Source organism: Panthera pardus, unplaced genomic scaffold (assembly GCF_024362965.1).
Source record: "Panthera pardus isolate Hobbes unplaced genomic scaffold, ASM2436296v1 HiC_scaffold_16, whole genome shotgun sequence".
NCBI classification, from domain to species: Eukaryota; Metazoa; Chordata; class Mammalia; order Carnivora; family Felidae; genus Panthera; species Panthera pardus.
In genome coordinates this window covers 131,350,665-131,371,777 of record NW_026526721.1, presented here as the reverse complement: position 1 = coordinate 131,371,777, position 21,113 = coordinate 131,350,665, and the positions used below count along the sequence as shown (strand labels likewise).

At 42.7% G+C, this 21,113-nt stretch overlaps 1 protein-coding gene across 5 annotated transcripts in view; it reads left to right on the top strand.

Annotated features, from left to right (window-relative positions):
• Window positions 1–18,460, top strand: part of LOC109258923 (collagen alpha-4(VI) chain-like) — a 121,580-nt gene extending 103,120 nt beyond the window's left edge. The window contains exons 33-38 of one of the 5 annotated variants that reach the window (XR_002076515.2): window positions 1,874–1,964; window positions 3,455–4,138; window positions 6,061–6,157; window positions 6,643–6,860; window positions 16,507–16,626; window positions 18,344–18,460. Coding sequence is in view for 3 of the 5 variants with exons in the window: in XM_019436141.2 (XP_019291686.2) it covers window positions 1,874–1,964; window positions 3,455–4,138; window positions 6,061–6,157; window positions 6,643–6,860; window positions 13,755–13,930 (1,266 nt within the window). In the remaining 2 variants the exon portion in view is untranslated. Of the gene's footprint in view, window positions 1–1,873; window positions 1,965–3,454; window positions 4,139–6,060; window positions 6,158–6,642; window positions 6,861–13,754; window positions 14,448–16,506; window positions 16,912–18,343 lie in introns of those variants that run through there. The other 4 variants (XR_002076514.2, XM_019436141.2, XM_019436155.2 and 1 more) reach the window with 4 other exon arrangements.
• Window positions 18,461–21,113: the final 2,653 nt, after the last annotated feature.

Here is a 21,113-nt window from a genome sequence, read left to right as displayed (position 1 = left end):
TTTGTCTCTATCAAGCTTCTTTCAACCAGCAGGCTGAGACATACCTAGGATCTAGCTTTCTTAATTGATATTTTTGTTTTGTTTCTGATTTTTTAATTTAATTTTTTTGGTTAATTTTTTCTTACTCCAAAATGACAAGATGAAGGCAGTCACCCCAAAATAAAGAACAGGAAGAAATGGTGGCCAGAGATTTAATCAACACAGATATAAGTAGAATTTCTGAACTAGAATTTAAAGCCAGGATTATAAGAATACTAGGTGGGGTTGAAAACAGCATAGAAGACACCAGAGAATCCCTTTCTGCAAAGATAAAAGAAATAAATTCTAGTCAGGCCGAAATTAAAAAGGCTATAACTGAGATGCAACCTTGAATAGATGCCCAGATGGCAGGGATGGACAAAGCAGAGTGCAAATCAGCATATGGAAGATAAGATTATGGAGAATGATGAAGCAGGAAAAAAAGAGGGAAAGAAAGGGAAAAAAATCACGACACAAGATTTAGAGAACTCAGTGACTCATTAAAAAGGAATAACATCTGAATCATAGGTAAGAGCCCAAATGTCCATTGACTGATGAATGGGTAAAGAAGATGTGGTGTGTGTATACACACACACACACACACACACACACACACACACACACACAATGGAATATTATTCTGCGATCAAAAAGAATGAAATCTTGCCATTTGCAACAATGTGCATAGAACTAAAGAGTATTATGCTAACTAAGCAAAATAAGTCAGAGAAAGACAAATATGATATGATTTCACTCATATATAGAATTTAAGAAACAAAACAGATGATCACAGGGGAAGGGAAGCAAAAATAAGAGATAAACAGAGAGGGAGACAAACCAGAAGAAACTCTTCAATACAGAGAATAAACAGGGTTGCTGGAGGAGAGGTAGGTAGGGAATGGGCTAAACGGGTGATGGGCAGTAAGGAGGGTGCTTGTTGGGATGAGCACTGGGTGTTTTATGTAAGTGATGAATCACTAAATTCTATTCCTGAAATCATTATTATACTATATGTTAACTAACTTCAATTTAAATTCAAAAAAGTTTTTTAATTAAAAAAAATTTTTTTAAATAGCTACAAGGTAGGGTGGGAAACGTAGTCTAGTTGTGGCCTTAAGAAGAAGAGGGAATGGTTTGTTGATAACCAGTTGTCACATGGACTTTGCTGGATGATTTATTATTATTATTATTATCATTATCACTACTTTGATTTATTAATAGTTTGCTTTTAAGCTTTGATATCAGTTATTAAATTAGTCATAATTGGAAAGGTTGAAGGAAAGAGATAAACATATTTGCCTTCCCCCAAAGCCTTCCCTGAGGGCTCCTCACTCTTGGCTTCTGGCTTGGGCATGTACCAGCCCTAAACACCAGGAATATGCTAGAAAGTCCTCCCTTATGGTATCTACCTCTTTGTATTTTAATGCTGTGTTACCTATATGGCCACCACCACCATGAAGGGTCTGCCTGTTCGTGTTTGTAACTCCCACCACACTGCATCTTGCATACTGTGGGCAGCTCCAGATGTATGGAATTTATAAATGACCGAACCTTCAACTCCCCGATCTTCATTCCAACACGACATGACATTGACTGAGTTTTACACACATTGGGAGTCAAAAGACCTGCATGTACCCACAGCAATGATAGTCTCATATCCAGTTTAGAACTGGAGAATTAAATGGCAATAAATGACTGTAATAGATAATACCAAATTCTAATTACGCATATAATTATACATGTTCTCTAAAAATATCATATTAATGTCCTTCTCATCGGAATTGGGAAAAGCATGAACAGCATGGCTGGAAATTGAACTCAGCTAATGATAACCTTGTGTATGTGTTTGGATTAGGTGGATGGATCCAACAGATTTCACGTGTTCGTGTGGGAGACCGAGAGTCCACAGGATGTGGAGCACATGGCCCGCTGCACTCTGTGTTATGGTAAGCCCAGATAGTATTTCTGATAGGACTGATGTTTTTAGAATGGGATGAATTAACTGGTGGCCATAGGCCAGGTCTGCTCTGCAGATGTGTATTTGCTTGATATGTGCAGAGTCTTAGAATCTGGGAATCACTTTTTCTTAGGAATTATCTTGAGAATCACACACACACCGCATTCCCTTGTGGCCACAGTCAGCCCAAACCGAGTTGTGCCTGACCTCTGTTGATGGAGCAGGCATCTGTGAGTGCCCCATAGTCCCTTTCATCCCTACTGTCTTATCCCTGATCTGCTCTTACCTGTGCTGCCAGGCTCCTGTAGATGGCTGGGCTTGTGTTCCTTACTTAGTGACCCCTTAGTGTATAAGGCAGACCTCTGAAGCTAGACACAAGGGTCCGGGGTTCTAGGAGAACATGGGTGACTGAGTTGGTTAAGCTTCTGACTCTTGATTTTGGCTCAGGTCATGATCTCATGGTCGTGAGATGGAGCCCCGCTTAGGGTTTTCTCTCCCCCTCGTCCTCTGCCCCTCCTCCCTCTCTAAAAAATACTTAAATTAAATTAAATTAAATTAAATTAAATTAAATTAAATTAAATTAAAAGAGTCCTGGGCTCTAAGCCTGGAACTTCCATTGACCACTGGTGGGATATTGGCAAGCCATCCAGTGTCTCTGGGTCTCCAGGTTTCATCACTGTAGCTGCACCCCATGTTAATCTGTGCCAGAGAGAAATTTGTACTAAAGCCCATGCATGCCCAAGTGTGAAGGGCTCTCATCCACACCCATAGTATCTGGGGCCAGAGTGAGGTGAAATTGAAAGGAGATTTAATTTTTCCCTCTACCTGATCCACACTTAGACCAAACACTGCCATGGGACATTTGGCTCTGAGAACTCGGTCGAGTCAAATACAGTAACCGCCATTTGTAGAATATGTTACAGTTGATGAGCTGCTTTCACACCCATCAAATCGTTTGACACATGGCCTCTGGGAGCCTCAGTTCCTTCTCCTGTAGAAGCTTAAACCTAGCTGGTATTTATTGAGCTTGAACTCTTACATACACCAGGCATTGTTCTGAGCACTTACATCTATTAACTCATTTTTTTTTTTAATTTAAACTTCACAAACAACCTCATAAGGTAGGTACTGTTATTATTATCGTTATCTCCATCTGACAAATAAGGAAAACAGGCAGGAAAATGGCTGGATAATTCATCCAAGAGAGCCAGGACTGAACCAGGCAGGTGTCTGTGAACCTAGAGATTAGAATGCTGTGGCCTAGTGGTTAAAAAACTTCTAAGTGTGGGATCAGATCTTCTGAATCCTTTCTTCTGAAAAATGGGCACGTTTACTTACAGGGCCCATCATCTTGCCTTGTTAACACAATGCTGGTAGATCTCAGCAGCAACTATTCTTACTGAGAGGCTGGAAATGTGTTTGCATGGAAAAGAAAGGGATGCCTGGTAACCCCAGCCTCTCTTGGCGCTTCCTCCCCAGACAAGTGCAGACCAGCCCCAGAGTGCACGGCGAGCGTGCCGGGACCCCTGGCAGTAGACATGGACGTGGCATTCGTGGTGGACAGCTCCTATGGCGTTGGGGCTGACGTGTACCGTGCCGCCCTGAGTCTAGTGGACGCCATGCTCGGCGATCTGGAGGTGGCCGCACAGCCGAGCACGTCCCCCCATGGGTCGCGCGTGGCCCTGGTGATGCACACAACTCCAGGCTTCTGGCCAGGTGCGGGGCAACCCCCTGTGCTGGAGGGCTTCCACCTCACCTCCTACGGCCACCGGCTGCAGATGCAGAGGTACCTCTGCGAGGCCGCCGGTGGCCCTCTACGGGGAGCTCCCGCCCTGGGCCACGCCCTGGAATGGACTGTGGAGAAGGTGCTCCTGGCAGCCCCTCTGCCCAGGCGGGTTCGGGTCCTCTTCCCCATCGTGGCCAGCGAGACCAGCGCCTGGGACCGGGAGAAGCTAAGGACTCTGTCCCTGGAGGCCAAGTGCAAGGGCATCACTGTGTTTGTGCTGGCCTTGGGCCCCGGCGTAGGGGCCCACGAGCTGGCGGAGCTGACTGACGTGGCCAGCCTCCCCTCTGAGCAGCACCTGCTGCGCCTGGAGGGCGTCTCAGGCCCAGAAGTAGCCTATGCCCAGGGGTTCACCCGGGCCTTCCTGAACCTCCTAAAAAGTAAGCACTGGGGACGCTCCGGGTGGGGTGGGGAGAGGAACTTACCAGAACCTGGCATCTGGGAGAGCAGGCACCCATTGCACCCTTCACCTTGCTGAGGCGTGCCTGAGCTATCATTGCCCTGACACCGTGCCAAGCCTGGTGCTGGCTTGGTGGCTCACTTGGTGGCTGAGAGGCCTCAGGTTTCTGCTTAACCTTTTGATTTTCTCATTTACCCAAATGAGGATCACAGTCTCTTCCTTATTTGTGAAGCCTACATTCGAATGTGGGTGCGGAGGGGCTTTGAAAGCCCAGTGTTGTACAAACTTAAGGCATAGTTATTGTTATTCTGTATCCAGGAATACAGAGTCTGGAATCCAGTGGCATATAACAGTGCTTCTTGAATTTTAACGTGCACATCTGTTTCCCAGGGATCATGTTAAAATGTAGATTCTGACTCAGTCGGTCTCGGTTGAGGCCTGACCTTCTGCATTTTTAATAAGCTCACAGCGATGCTAGTGCTGCCGGTCCATGGACCACACCTTGGATAAGAAGAGCGAAGGACATTTATTTTCAGAGGTCTCCAGAGACTTTCCAGGAGCTGGGGACACAGGACGGATGTCCCGGGTCTCCCACCTCAGGCTGGGTGGATGAAGCCAGCAGGGAAGATGAAGGGGCACTGTGCCAGTGGGTCCTGGCCCAGATTCTTCCCCGCCTCCTGTCCTAGTATCCCTACCTCCAGTCAGAACTAGTTGAACCAAATTCATAGACAGCCGGTTCCTGTGTCCCTAGCACGATAATGCAGAGCGTTAGGGTTGGGTGAGGGTATTATCACGATCACCTTTCTAGGAGCTTCTGTTGGGCTTTGTCTACCAACGTGCAGTCTAAGACACCTCATGTGCAGGGTGCCTCCTTGTGACACATCAGGCCTTCTTGCTCTCCTTACAGGGCGACATTCGCTTCTGCATTGATAAGGGGGTATGACATCCCATTGGGGCCTTGAGGGATGCTGCCCCTTCATCACTGAAGGAATAAAGGGAAGCTAATGGACATCTTAGAAGTACTGACAGCATTTGTGCCTCTTGGATTCTAGAAGTACAAAGATCAGTGAATTGGTGCTAGTCCCAGCTTTACCACAAGTGAGCTGTGTGACCCTAGAAAGTCATCGAAACACTGAATTTCAGATTCCTTATCTTCGTAGGAGGTACAGGAGAGAATTATAATAGACGGCTGGTGGCTTAGTGACTCTGAGGGAGAAGCAGGTGGAGGGAATCACTTTTCTAGTCTTTTCCAATTTCATTTTGTTTTTGTATGTTTTATTTTGTTAGGTTTAATTTTATGTTTTGGTATATTCTTTTATGTTCGATTTTATTTTATATTATTTATGGGATAGAATGAATTTTATGTTTTTTTTTGTTTTTCTTTGCTTGTATTTTAGTACTTATTTTATGCTTTATTTGAATTTATTTTATATATATGGTTTTTTCATTTTGTGTCAGGGACTTTTGGGATTTTGTTTTGTTTGATTTTATTTTTATTTTGGATGCTTTTTATTTTGTTTTATTGCATATTTGATTTTATTTTGTCTTTAAAATTTTATGTCTTAATGGACAACATTTTGTTTTTATGCTTTATTTTACTATATGCTTATGTTATTTTTAAAAAAACTTTTTTAAATGTTTATTTATTTTTGAGAGAGACTGAGACAGAATGCGAGTGGGTTAGGGACAGAGAGAGAGGGAGACACAGAATCCGAAGCCGGCTGCAGGCTCCGAGCTGTCAGCACAGAGCCAGATGCGGGGCTCAAACTCACACGCTATGAGATCATGACCTGAGCCGAAGTCGAACGAGCCACCCAGGCGCCCCAATGCTTATGTTATTTTTAAGTTTTATGTTATTTTATGCTTGATTTGACTTGACTTAATTTTTTATTTTCTTTGTAGGTGGAGCAAACCAGTACCCATCTCCAGAGCTCATTAGAAAATGCGGGGGCCCGAACCGAGGGGACACTTTGCTGCAGTCATTTAGGTCTCCCAGGAGGTAGGCTGAAGGCAGAGCTGAGGTTGTGTCACATCTCTGTCCCTTGCAGGAGACTCTGTCCCTAAAGAAAGGTCACAGGCAATGCCAGTCCTTGACCTGACCCAAACCACAGGGGCAAGGATGCTCCTGTGTTTGACAACTCCGAAATGGTTTGGGTTTTCTTATTTTTTAATGTTAAGAGTAATATAGGGACAATATAAAAAATTTAAAGGGCCCATCAGTATATAAAAGCAAAAAATAACACAGTCTCCATTCTACTACACCCTGCCAGCCCCTCATACCATGTCTCAGAGGCAAAATTAACAATGCTAAACATATTGTTTTGATATTTGTCCAAACCTGAGAACATAGCTAATTGGATACCAAAGTCATCAGGAAATGCTCAAAACCTACAGTTTCTTGAGCCTGCCAGTGTCAACTGGGAACTGAACCTTCCAGTTCCTGCGGTTCAGTTTTCCAATTTGAGATGGATTGTCTCTGTGCAGGTTGCCCAAGGGCCAGGTTGGCATATCTGGCTTTGCTGACGATTTGGAAGCACTTGAAATGACAGACTTTTTCCGAGAGGAGAATAGAAAAGCCACAGTGAAATCTATAACTCAGCAAGAAGCACTAGAAAATTATAAGAAGAGTGTATATGATGCTGAAGGAAATGAACAAGAAATGCCTGCAAAACAGAAACGAACCGGGAAAAAAAGAAATTCAGGTACTGCCTATGGTAAAAACCAAATTGCTGCTTGTTCCTTAGGTTGTTTTAATTTTTTTTTTTAATTCCTGTGCGCTGTGTTCACATGCAAATGTTGGCTTTTAATACACCTTTTCCTTTCAAATGCGCAAATTCATGTACGCAACCAAAGAAATTAATTGAAGAAAACATATGAAGGCTAACTTTCCTCTGACTGTAAAGGTGGAGCTGAACAGCAGTTTTTTCAGGGAGTATTATGAGACAGACCCTATCAAGTGTTTACTTCATGGCCAGAAGCAATGATCTATTGCAGAAGTGGTGAACATCCTCCTGACCTTGAAGGAAAGTAGAAGGTTCCTTCCTCTATGAGTGGCTACATATAAACTGACCAAGTTTAAGGAACATTTTGGATCCATCTAAAACAATAGAAAAATAGCATCAGTTTTGAGTACAGCAGATAGTAATGCAAATGCCATGATTCCACGGAATCAGCAAGGTAAGAAAAACAGTGAACACATTGGGAAGAGATATGGGGTGGGGTGGGACTCTGACGTTTTGAAAAGGCAGGGACAAGATAGCTGAAAGAGGTTTCTAGTGAGTGGTGGGGTCAGCCCTACTTAGGTTAAATGAAAGATAATGGCCTAGAAGTTTTGAATGTGCCCAGATGGTTTACCATGGGAAACTAGGTGGCCATGGGAAAATTATTTAATCCTTCTGTGGCTCAGTTTTCTGATCTGTAAAATGGGGATTATGTGAATCTTTACTTCATAGGATTATTTGAGGAATGAAACTTGATAATGCATGTGTTTGCCCCAGAGAGGGATACAAGTTAGCTATTAAGATATCAATGGTATGTCCTACCTCTTGGATTCTAACGCAAACACATGTCCAAAGGGAAATAACAAAACCAGAAAGATCTAGGAATTGGGACTCCTGGCATAGACAGCAACGTTTCACCTCCTTAGGCTGAACATTAAGCATGGAAGAACTTACCTTGTCAGTTATTATATTTTCAGTATATAATATCCTCAGGTAATCTTACTAAAGCAATGATTTTAAGTCTTGGCTGTACACCAGAACCACCTTGGAATCCAAAAACTGTCAATGCCTAGACCTCAGCCCAGACCAATGCAGTCACGGTCTCTGGGTGTGGAACTTACCCAGCGAGTCCACTGAGCAAACAAGTGTGACAACTGCTCTAAGGCTCAGTATCCCTCACGTTCAAAGTGAAAGAGATGGAGGAGAGCTTACTGGTTATCGAATCCGATCCCATTCGCAGCCAAACACTGAGGCCGCAAGTCCCCCCAAATTTCCCACCCCTCTGTAACGTGGCTCTGGTCAGTTCCTCTCCTGATGCATTCCAAGGGCACCCTAAACCTTCACCACCTCCTCAAGCTCCTTCCGCCACGTCTCTTCCTCTAGCTGATGCCCTTATTTTATTTTTATGATTTTTTTTGCTTTGAAAAGAAATAAAGGTGGCCAGGTACAACTTCCTGTGACATCCCATATGCCTGGCTGCACACCTTCTCCTCCAGCCGTCCACTCAGAGAAGAGAGCAAGCCCTTGTCTTCAAGCATGTTCCAAACTGCCGGGAAAGACCAAAGGGCTCTTTCAAGCCTCACTGACTTGGGTTCCTTGGGGACTGTTAACCACTAGCCTCCTCTTCAAACCTCATCCTCTCTTAGCTTCAGATATAGCATTCTTATCTTGGTCTTCCACTCCGGACTAGTCTATCCTGTGGGCTCCTCCTCCCCCCCTCCCCCCATCCTCACAACGGGGGTCTAGGTTTCATGGAACCTGATGTTTACACAACGCCTACATTTAAGCCTGTCTTTAAGAAAACAAAATTATAACAATTCAGTACAAAGAGTATTTCTTTAGAAGAGGATTATGCAGGCGAAGGGCCCAGAAGCTTAGGCTTAGTTAATTTCATGGTGAACCCGCAATACTCTCCCCCAGGGGCTGCGGTCAGCCCCCTGAGCACTCTGAGCACATGCCCGGGGGCGAGCTTTCCTGCCATGACTTCAGCTCTCCCCTGTGTGTGCTCCAAATCCCTATCTTCTACCTTCACTCTCTTGAGCTGCAGACCAGTGTATTCACCTACCCTCCACATTGCACCACGGCACATGCCCTCAGTCATCTCAAACAAATTCAGTTAAATGAGCTGGATTTGTCTTTCCCATTCATTCCTTCTCCTCCTCTGTTCCTTTACTGGAATGCACCACCATCAGCCCAGGAATGGAAAGTCAAAACCCAAACATCACGCTTCTCATTCTCTCCTCGCCTGCCACCTCCAGCTGGTGACCAGATGTTGGTGTGACTTACTCCTTGGCGTCTCCAAGGTCCATCTCTCTTTCCTGCATCTTCCTCCCCACAGCTTGGCTTTCCCTTCAAGTGTAACTGTGGAGTTCTCCATCTGGTCTCATTTGTCTTGCTTCCACTTGCAGTTTGAGCACCAAGTTCATTTTCTGATGTTCCTGCACATGTGGCCATGCCGTTTCTCTTCTTCTGTATTTCCCCATCATTTAGCAAACAATGTTTCCGTGCCGGGGTAAGGGACACATGCCTCTGTGATCACACCCCTGCTGTGGTCCTCCGGGGCCTCATTGGCTGCCACTCCCCTGCAGATGCCTTTTGCACTATTTGCCCCTGATGCCCTGTTATTTGTCCCGAGCCACCATGGAGGTGCTCACTCTCACCTGCCCTTCTGCATCCTCTCTATGGTGTCCACCTATACCACATCTACTCACCTTTGACTGCGCAGGTCAAGTTTCACCTCTACTTAGAGTCTATTCTGGCCCAGGGAGATACTAAATTTTCATAGCCTCCTTTGTGTCCCTGCATCTTCAGTTAAATTCTGCCACAACACCGGCAACCATTCATTGCACCTGCTTGTGAAGAATTAAATGAGTATCCTCTCTTTTCACAGAACAAGGCTTCTCTTGGTATATTTTCAATTTCAGTGTATTCTCCAAAGCACACAGGTCTATTTTTTTTGTGTTTTTTTCCCCTGCAGATAGGACTGCATGATAAGACATATATACTAGGAGACAGACCCATACCTGTCCAACAAACTTCTTTCTCTCCCCCTTTTTTCCCCTTCATTCTTGGATTTTATGGACCTGTTTGAGTAATGCTGTTGTTGGATCTTTCTAATAAGACAAAAGTTAATATCCATGGTGAAAATAATGTAAGTGTAAAATTGGGGGGCTAGCACTAATTGCTTGGGTGAACACTCATTGCCCCCCATGCCATATCCTACTGATAGAATAAAACTGAAAACTCTGAGTGTTAGGTTACAAAGAATACCTCAGAGATAAAGCATCAAAGATTTACTCATTTCTAGGTGCACCGAACAACCACTAGCCAAATTGGCTATTTAAATTTAACTAATTTGGGGGCGCCTGGGTGGCTCAGTTGCTTAAGCAGCCAACTTCAGCTCAGGTCATGATCTCACAGCTCAAAGGCTCGTGAGTTTGAGCCCCATGTTGGGCTCTGTGCTGACAGCTCAGAGCCTGGAGCCTGCTTCAGATTCTGTGTCTCTCTCTTTCTCTGCCCCTCCCCTGCTAGCGCTCTGTCTCTGTCTCAAAAATAAATTAACATTAAAAAAATAAATTTAAATAATTTGAAATTAAATAAAACCAAAAAATCAGTTTCTTACTTGCAATAGCTACACTTCAAATACTCAGTAGACACTGGGTATTTATCTGCAAAGATAGAACGTTTCCCTCATTGCAGGAAGTTCTGGATGGTGCTGCTCTAGAAGTATAATGTAGAAGAAGCAGCCTCTGTTTGTTTGTCTCTCAGACTAAAGGCAAGGGTAGGATTTTAAAGGCAAAAGCCACAGTGTCACTAAGAGAAGTGAATTATCTGTTTATTTTTTTTCTTCCAAGTTTTTATTTAAATTCCAATTAACATAAAGTGTAATATTAGTTTCAGGTGTAGAATTTAGTGATTCAACACTAAGGTAGAATACCCAGTATTCATCACAAGTGTCCTCCTTAATACCCATCACCCATTTAACCCATCCCCTCACCCACCTCCCCTCCAGCAACCCTCAGTGTGTTCTCTGTAGTTAAAAATCTGTTTCTTGGTTTTCCTCTCTTTTTCTTCCTTTTTATGTTTGTTTGTTAAATTCCATATGAGTGAAATCTTATGGTATGTCTTTCTCTGACTTATTTCACTTGGCATCATACTCTCTAACTCCATCCATGTCATTGCAAATGGCAAGATTTCATTCTTTTTGATAGCTGAATTATATTCCATTATATATATGTATATATGAATTATATTCCATTATATATATGTATATTGTGTATATACACTATATATATATATACACACTATACATATATACACATATATTTTGTGTATATATGTGTATATATATATAGTGTGTATATATATGTGTGTATATGTGTGTATATGTGTGTGTATATATATGTGTATATATATATATGTGTGTATATATATATATATACACACACACACACACACACACACACACCACGTCTTTATCCATTCATCAGTCAATGAACATTTGGGTTTTCCATAATTGGGCTACTGTTGATAATGCTGCTATAAACATTAGGGTACATGTACCCCTTCAAATCTGTATTTTGTAGCCTTTGGGTAAATATCTAGTAGTTCAGTTACTGGATCGTAGGGTAGTTCTATTTTTAACTTTTGAGGAACCTCCATACTGTTTTTCAGAGTGGCTGCACCAGTTTGCAAGCCCACCAACAGTACAACAAGGTTCCCATTTCTCAGTATCCTCGCCAATATCTGTTGCTTCCTGTGTTATTGATTTTAGCCATTCTGACAGGTGTGAGGTGATATCACATTGTAGTTTTTTAAAGTTTGTTTGCTTGTTTGTTTGTTTATTTATTTATTTTGAGGGGGGGGGAGGGGCAGAGAGAGAGGAAAGAGAGAGAATCCCAAGCAGGCTCTGCACTGTGGGGTTTGAACTTGGCCAGCTGTGAGATCACGACCTGAGCTGAAATCAAGAGTCGGATACTTAACTGAATGAGCCACCCAGTTGCCCCTCGTTGTAGTTTTTTTTAAAGTTTATTTTATTTATTTTGAGAGAGCACACCTGTATGTGAATTGGGGAGGGCCAGAGAGAGGGAGAGAGAGTCACAGGCAGGCTCTGTGCTGTCAACATGGAGCCCAACGTGGGGTTTGATCTCATGAACTGTGCGATCATGACCTGAGCTGAAATTAAGAGTCAGATGCTTAACTGAGTAAGCCACCCAGGCTCCCCTCTCATTGTAGTTTTGATTTGCATTTCCCTGATGATGAGTGGTGTTGAGCATCTTTTCATGTGTTTTTCATCTGTATGTCTTCTTTAGAAAAATGTCTGTTCGTGTCTTTTGCCCAGTTTTTAACTGGATTGTCTTTTGGGTATTGAGTTTAAAAGTTCTTTGCATAGTTTGGATATTAACGCTTTGTCAGATATGTCATTTGCAAGTATCTTCTCCCATTCCATAGGTTGCCTTTTAGTTTCGTTGATTGTTTCCTTCACTGTTAAGAAGTTTTTTATTTTGATGAAGTCCCAGTAGTTTATTTTTGCTTTATGAATGATTGGTTTAAACAAGTCCTTGGCTTGTTAAATTAGAGGGCACCAGCTGATTGCTGAGCCGCAAGTCTGTTTATTGAATCTACAGAGTACAGCCAAAAGTTCGCCACTGGAGTGTTTTCCTGTTGACTCCAACAAGTTTTGGAGAAGCATTTGCTTCTTGTGGACAATTTCCATGATCAAATCTTTACCCTATTAAGAGTATATTTCTTTCCCTTGGGTCCAGCACATTTTATCACTCCTTCAAGAAAACTAGTCTGTGCTGATTATGCCAATGGGAGGTGTCTTCCAAGGAACAGACAATGAATTTTAGCCCCTTGCTTTCTGAAGACATTATCTTCTTTATTTGGTGGTGCTTGGAAGACCCAGGGGAAACCATCTGGAGCATGCCATTATTCTATACTGTATGGTTGAACTCAGACAGGAATATTTTTCTGTGACTTCAAGTGTACCCAAGGAAATTGGTTCTCTCTGGAAAGCACAAGTTACATACGTGGGGAAATTAGCGTCTGATTTAAAATTCAGGGCATCTCAAATCTTGCTCTGTTGTAACTTGTTGATCTCAATACTATTTTATTCTCCAGAAACATCATGTTTTTCTTAGAAGAGATATTTTAACTTCTTGGGCAAGTGTCAGGGTATACTATATAATAAATAAGCTGCCTTTTTGCTAGGCCATTAGACAGCTGGAGGTTTGAGATTAGGCAAGGGATTGATATGGTTTGAAAAAGAGGGAGAGGGGCGCCTGGGTGGCTCAGTCGGTTAAGCGTCCGACTTCGGCTCAGGTCACGATCTCGAGGTCCGTGAGTTCCAGCCCCATGTCGGGCTCTGTGCTGACTGCTCAGAGCCTGGAGCCTGTTTCGGATTCTGTGTCTCCCTCTCTCTCTGACCCTCCTCTGTTCATGCTCTGTCTCTCTCTGTCTCAAAAATAAATAAACGTTAAAAAAAAAAGAAAAAGAAAAAGAGGGAGATGAGTATTATAAGCAACTGAGGAGTTTCTTGGTATCAGAAAGCTTTATTCATTCATTCGTTCACTCATTTCTACATTGTCTAGCGTGCATTCCATATGCCAGGTACTGTGCAAAATGATAGTTACAACTGTATTGCACTTTTCATGTATGTTCTGTGCCACCTTATAAAAACATTGGGATGTGGGTTTTTTTTTAATTGCTTTTACGGTTGAAGAAATTGAGGCTCAGAGAGGATAAGCTCAGGCTCACACAGCCAGTGGGGGGTGAGATTAGGATTCATTCCCAGTCTGTGTCTCCAAACCATCGTTCCTTTGCTGTCAGGCTCATGCAGGAAGTTCAGCTCTCTCTGCATTCGTTTTGCTGCAGGCCCTTGTTCCCTCGATCCAATGGAAGGCGAGTGCCAGAATTACACCCTGAGATGGTACTATGACAAGGAGAAGCAGGCCTGCCAACAGTTCTGGTATGGCAGCTGCGGGGGCAACGCGAACCGGTTCCAAACCAAGGAAGAGTGCGAGGCCCGGTGTGTCCCAACACCCCTGTAGGGCCTTGCAGCTGCTTCTGTTTTCAGAGCTGACGAAAATGAGATTACCTTTCCTGAGACAGTACCATACGGCTCATAAATTATGTTGCTCACTCTACAATCTCATTGGTCGGATTCCTAACCCCTGAATTTTTTCCTATGAGCGAGGATGTGGGCCAGATGATTTGTCACTTGAGAAGGACTGCATTCTAGTGGTTAAAAGACTAACTGAAAGGTTCCTGCAAGATTCCTTGACATACTTAGCAAGTATGTCAAGGACTTAGAACTGAATGAAAAAGAAACTTGAATTTTACCTACAACATTACTTAAAAAAATTTTTTTTTTTTTGGCTCTGTGGCAAAAGAAAACTCAATGGAAGCAGTGAATAAAACCTAATTTGGAAGTGAGTTGCAACTTGAATTCTTGTTTGTCACTAAGAGAACATGGAAGTGTTAGTCAAAGTGGGGGTGTGGAAATTTTTAATGTGATATTTAATCCATGCTACTCTGTGTAAAAATAAAGGTATTTTGACTAAGTCACTTGGTGTGAAACTGTGTGTGATACCTGCTCACTGCAATCTGTGTTATATTTTGTGACATAGCAGATGATGGTGAGAAAGCAGTGAGTTTGCCGTGGGACTGAGTCTTTGTCATCTGTTACGACTCTTGTGCTTTGAAACTTGGTGACTCAACAATTAAAGCTGATGTTTTCAATGCAAATATGAAATGAAGGGTCTAGGTTCACCCTGGATGAAAAGTTTTTCCATATAGATAGTGAAGAAATTATGATTTTGGGAGCTCTTCCTCTGGCTTCATGGCTCTATCCCCCAGGCCTCTAACTTGGGCCCAGCTTCAGGGCAGAAATGGGCACTACATGGAATTCTAGAGCTGCTAGATATTGAGGGTGCCTGATGTGGGGCCTTGGGAGGGTCATGTACGAATCAGTTTGGGCTGCCATAGCAGAATACCAGACTGGGTGGCTTAAACATCAGAAACTTCCTTCTCATAGTTCTGGAAGTCCAAACTAGACTGGAAGTCTAAGACCAAAGTGTGGACGATTTGAAAAAAGAAGAGGGCTCCTGGGTTTGAGAAAGCTGCCCTCTCACTCCGTCCTCAAATGGCCTTTCCTCTGTGGGGAGAGAGTGACGGAGGGAGGAAGGGAGGGAGTGAGGGAATGAGGATGGGGGCGGGGAGAGAGAGAGAAGGAAAGGGAGGGAGAGTTCTCTCGTGTCTCTTCTTACAAGGACACTAATTCCATAGAATTAGAACTCTACCCTTATGACCTCATTTAACCTTAATTACCTCCTAAAGGCTGTATCTCCAAATGCAGTCACATTGGGGCTTCAGTATATGAATTTTGAGGTGACATAAACATTCAGTCTGTAAAGGATCACAAGCAGCTGGTGGGTGCCCCCACGGACCCAGAGGGGAGTTTGCTCTCTGGCAAGTTTCTGGTTCAACAGAATCCTATTTGTTCCTCCTCTCAGCCCAGTGACAAAGGAGATGGGATAGGAACCAGTTTTATATAAAATAATCACAGAAACATTAATGTTTTGATTCTATTTCTATGGCAATTATTTTTATCTGATCACAAAATGATAACTATGTGTTCATGGCAGCAAGTTTGTAAAACACAGAAAAGCACATGAAAGAAATAAATATCACTTATAATCTTTTCTCCAAAAGGTAATCATTTGGTATAATCCAGAAATGCCTAGAATACTATCTTTTTCCCCTTCCTTAACACACTACCTTGTATCTGATTTTACTAACGCATTTTCATGATTAGAATGAAATGGAAATGTTCCATCTTGTTTGAAAGAGCTGCTCGTTGTGCAGGTGTGTGTATGCGTTTCTCTCTTTTAGGCGTAACCTCAGCTGCCTGGGCATAAAGGGGTCGAGCGTATCTATCCTGAGGATGGTATGTGATTTGAGCTGTGATCTATTTTCCACTTCTTATCCCCACCCTGCCCTTCCAGTGTCTAGAAATTGAGAACCCAAAGGCAAAGATTCAATATAAGAGGAAGTTGGGAGGAGTTGTTCAGGTGTCGGCTGTTGCCATCCTTGGAACGCTTATAAGTTCCGCCTGTAGTTCTCCTTACATTTAATAGATGGTGGTATAGCTCTTCCTCAGAGCTCCTCTGACCCAAGCAGAAAGTGTACTTGGAAAGCTTTCAGGGAAGAGAGGGCCATAAACCACAAGAGACTCTTAATGATAGAGAACAAACTAAGGGTTGATGGAGGGATGTGGGTGGAAGATGGGCTGGATGGCTGATGGGTATAAAGGAGGGCAACTGTTGTGATGAACACTGGACATTGTATGTAAGTGATAAATCACTGAATTCTTCTGAAACCAATATTGCACTATATGTTAACTAAAATGTAAATTTAAAAAATGTTAAAAAAAAAAAAGAAAAAAGAAAAGCCATGAGTTAGACAATCTGACCAAGGATTGGAAACAATATCTATTGTTCTAGATAGTATTCAATTTATAAGACACTTTCCAACATTATTTCATGTACTTACCTACTCCTACCACTAAATCTTGGATGTTGGCATTGTTCTTTCTAATTTTTCCCCTTTTTCTTCCCATTCTCAGAAAGGTGAAGCTTCTTGACCCAGGCACCTAACAGAAACTGGCTTGGAATTCTTTTTGATCCCCAGAACAGTGCTCCTTTGGCTCTACTCCATTGTTCCAAAACATTGGCTGCCACCAAAGGTCAGAGAATTCTGAAGGTCAGAGCCCAAAGTGGGTCGGGTAGGAGGATAGACTGAGACAGGAGAGAGAAATTTCCTGCTTGACATAAAGGAGCTGGACTTTGCTGTCTACCTCAGATGCTCCCCTCCCAGCCCTGGCGGTTCTGGTCTGGCCCAAGTCTGGAAGAGGAAACAGCAGGGATGGACTGAAAGAAAAGCTGAACTGTGAGGTCAGGAATCTTAAGGACAGCCCTGGCCAACCCCACAGGGAGCTTTGGAGCTAAAAGTCTGGCCAAAGTTGCCTCAGGTGTGTGGAATTAGTTGGGACCAATGGCTGCCTCCACTAGCCGTTGGAAGTGGGATGCCCCAGGAAAGGCACATTCATGGGTGAGGCAGCTCTGAAGGGGCCCACCTGAGAGCTGTCTGCCAACCGTGCTCCTAGCAGCTGGGGCAACATCCCTCTGTTGAGGGGACCTCTGGGGGATGCATCTGCATCACAGTGCTGTTACAGGGAATGTCCTTTTGCATTGTTTCCAAATTTCCAAAGCTTCGCGAATCTGATAGGACACACTCAGAAGCATTAGTGTAGCATCCGAGGCCTCAGAGATTGGGTCTTCGCATCCAGTCTCTAGCCTCGCCAATGGTGACAGTTGTTCTGTCCCTTCAAGTTTTCACTTGAACAATACTAAATAGAACATGTATAGTTTTCTGGCAATTCTACATCCTATTTATCCGTGCTGCTGCCTTTGGTGATACTTCTGTGGGGAGTGCCCTTTTAATTCTTTTGTTGGTAAAGTATTTCATAGGCATCTACCAGATCCATTACCTGTATCAAAATCCAGCTCAGGTCTCATTGCCTCTCTGAAAACTCCTCTGATTATCCCTTTTAAAGAAAGTCATTACCTGCCATAGGCTGACTTGGGCACATTCTCTTTTTGCCTTTTTTCCACTATGTTTACGTCATTTACTTATTAGTCTCCTTAGACTGTGAGTTTTTTCACCTTAGAACTGCCTGCCCTGCACAGGGCCCAACTGATTTTCTTTCAGTCCTGATTTTGTAACTCTCTATCTGTTTTCAGAGACTGTTGGAAAGGAACCCCCCACCCCCAATAATGCTTGACTCATGCCATACCTCTCACTGTAGAAAATTTCTCCGCTTTGTAGATGTTCTGCACTTGTTCCAGATGTCAGGACATCAGTGCCCCATCAGCCAAGTGGAAAAAGTTTTGTGTGTTTTTAATTTCCTCTTTGGATCAGTTATCATATCATCACTATGAACTGTTTTGGGGATACTGGTTTTTCTGATGAAGGAATTAAGATTAGAAAGGCCAAGTGAAATCAAATCTCATGTAATGAATCATTTGGTAGCCTAAAGTTAGAATAATTTTTATTATTAAATTTTATTAAACTTTGTTAAATTTTTGCCATCTTGAGATCTTGTGTTGGATTATTCCTTTGGTTTTTGAATAGTCCAAGAGGTATGTTTTCAATGTAGCTGGGGATTCATAGTTGGGATTATGGTGTTATGGGAAATACCAAGACTGGGCACCAGAATTCAGCATCTGATTCCCTCTGTGATTTCCCTGGTGACGTACACAACTGACTCCATTTTTTCTGGACCTTGGTCTTTTCTGGCTGAGGAGACAGGGGATGAGAAGAACATCTCTTGCCTCCTGTAGTCTGTCTAAATTTTGCACACAAACTAATTCATTCCTTCTTTGGCTCTTCTCTTACCTTAGGCACCTAAAAGAAGCAAGCCCAGCTGAGGACAAAAGAACCACCCAGTTGAGTCCAACACAAATTGTCGCCCCACGGTATAATGAGCTGAATAAATGATTGTTGTTTTAGAACACTAAGTTTTGGGGTGATATAATTTGAAGAAAGTTGGGCTGAGCTGGCTCATGTATCTGTAGCCAGCCACCAGTCTGTTGATCAGTTAGCTGGCTTAGGGTATCTTCCTAATGATAAAACAATTAAGTATTTGTATGCATCTAGTAATAAAATATATAAAACACCAATGCAGTTAAGTTAAAGGAAGCTTTAGAAGCAGAAGAATGGGAAAGGAAGAAGTAATATAATCTCTGTTTGTAGATGATATGAATATGTTTCTGGAAAAATAAAAAGATCTAAGAGAACAGCAGTGTTATAGATAGAGACTGCTCTATCAGCCTGGATCTTGCAGTGATCAGGAACACAAAATACAGCTGAGAAGGAACCTTTTTTGCTGTAAACCACTGAGATTTAGGGGATGTTACCGCAGCATTACCGAGCCTATTCCCAGGGATACGGATAGAGAGCAATGGGGACTCACAAACATGGTTCTAGGGAGTGAAAATTAGAAATAATTCTGGCATTTTCTACTAAAATTAAAAATACAAATACCCTGGACCAGCAACTTCAGTCTTAGGTGTATCCCCTGGAAACTCATGTGCATGATCACCGGGATACATACACGTTAATGTGCAATGTTCACAGCACCAAGTTCAGACCCCCAAGTCATGAACAACCCATATGTCCATTAATAAAGACATGGGTGAACATGCTGTGCTACATTAAAACAGGGTGTACAGCAGTGGAAAGGAGTTAATGAAACTGAATTAAGATTCAGCAACATGGCTGAATCTTACAAAAGATATTTTTGAGAGAAAGGAATATGCACAGAATAGGATTCCATTCATCTAAGCTACAAAAACAGGCAAAATTAAATTATATTGTTATACCTTATGTGGTGAGACTAGGCAGAAAAAAAGCAAAGATGCAGTTACCATTGGAGTCAGGATGGCAATGTGGTACAGGCTGTGATGTGTCACCCATACCCGCCTTTTAGGAATGAAGAATTCTTTCCTCCAGCTGCTGTGAGTGCTGCTGGTTGGTGACCCTCAGAGGCTAGCCTTCACTGGAGATTTCCTCGGTTGAAGAAAAACTCGCATCCTGCCATGGGCAGATGTATCCAATGACTGGTCAGTATTAAATTTAAATTATAAAGGTCCAACCCCACCACTTGGGACACTTACAGGGCCATCCCAGCTCTGAGCTGTCTGTGGGGTCAGCTAAGAACTTCTTTGGGACTCCCACACAGCCCAACTATTGTTTCTGCCTAATTGGATTCTTTTCCCTTCCTTTCCACAGGTGTTGGCCTCAAAAGCACTCCCTTATAAATAATCTACCTGTTAAGCTCTGTTTCAGAGCCTGCTTCCTAGGGTCCCTAGTTTGTCATCCTTTTGCAAAGGGAGGTGCCTGGGATTGGGAAGTAGAACATGGATGGCAGTTATGTTCAAGTCTCCTACCAGAGTTCTGTCTCCACAGGTATTTCCTTTACGTGTAGTCCCTAAAGTGTACATTTATGTTTTGTGCCATTGATTTGTGTTTTATGCACCACAGTACTCCATAAATTCCTTGGAAATACAAAACCAGAACATGTGAGCTAATGTTATCTGCATATAACTTTGGATTCAGGCAAGTAGAGCACGTTCTATGTTGGTCTGAGTTAATGTCTTTCTTTGGAAGCGGAAGCAAGCTCTTCACTATGTATTTATGAGTGGGCTCATTGTAAAAGCATGAGTTTTTCATTCATCAGAAGACAGCAATTACATCAGAATGCCTTCTGTTAGGAAAAGAAATACTCAGACTGGGCCCGGGTTTGATTTCTTAATCACTTTCCTCAGGGGAAAGTGAAGAGTTATGTCCGATGTTCAGTCTCATTTTAATCTCGAAGTCCATTGAAATACCTTGGTTGTTTTATTTTAATTCCAGTACAATTAATGTACAGTGTTATATTAGTTTCAGGTGTACAATACAGTGATTCAACAGTTCTATATTAGTGCTCATCAGTATAAGTGTACTCGTTTTTTTTTCTTTTTTAAAGTTTATTTTGAGAGAGAGAGAGAGAGAGTGCGCGCGAGCGCACTCAGTCAGGGGAAGGGCAGAGACAGAGGGAGAGAGAGAATCCCAAGCAGGCTGTGCACCACCAGCACAGAGCCCAATGTGGGGCTCGAACTCACAAACTTTGAGATCATGACCTGAGCTTAAGTCATACGCTTAACTCACTGAGCCACCCAGGTGCCCAATATAAGCGTACTCTTAATCCCCATCACCCATTTAACCCATCCCCCCACCCACCTCCCCTCTGGTAACCATCAGTTTGTTCTCTATACTTAAGAGTCTGTTTTTTAATTTGTATCTTTTTTTTAATTTGTTTTTTATTTATTAAATTCCACGTATGTGTGGAATCACCTGGTATTTGTCCTTCTCTTACTTACTTCAGTTACCACTATACCCTCTAGCTCCATCCATGTTGTTGCAAATGGCAAGATTTCGTTCTTTTTATGACTGAATAATATTCCATTGTGTATATATACCACATCTTCTTTATCCATTCATCTATTGAGGGATGCTTGAGTTACTTCTACAATTTGACTATTGAAAATAATGCTGCAATGAGCATAGGGGTGCGTATATCTTTTTGAACTGGTGTTTTTGATTTTGGGTGGGGGGTAAATAGCCAGTAGT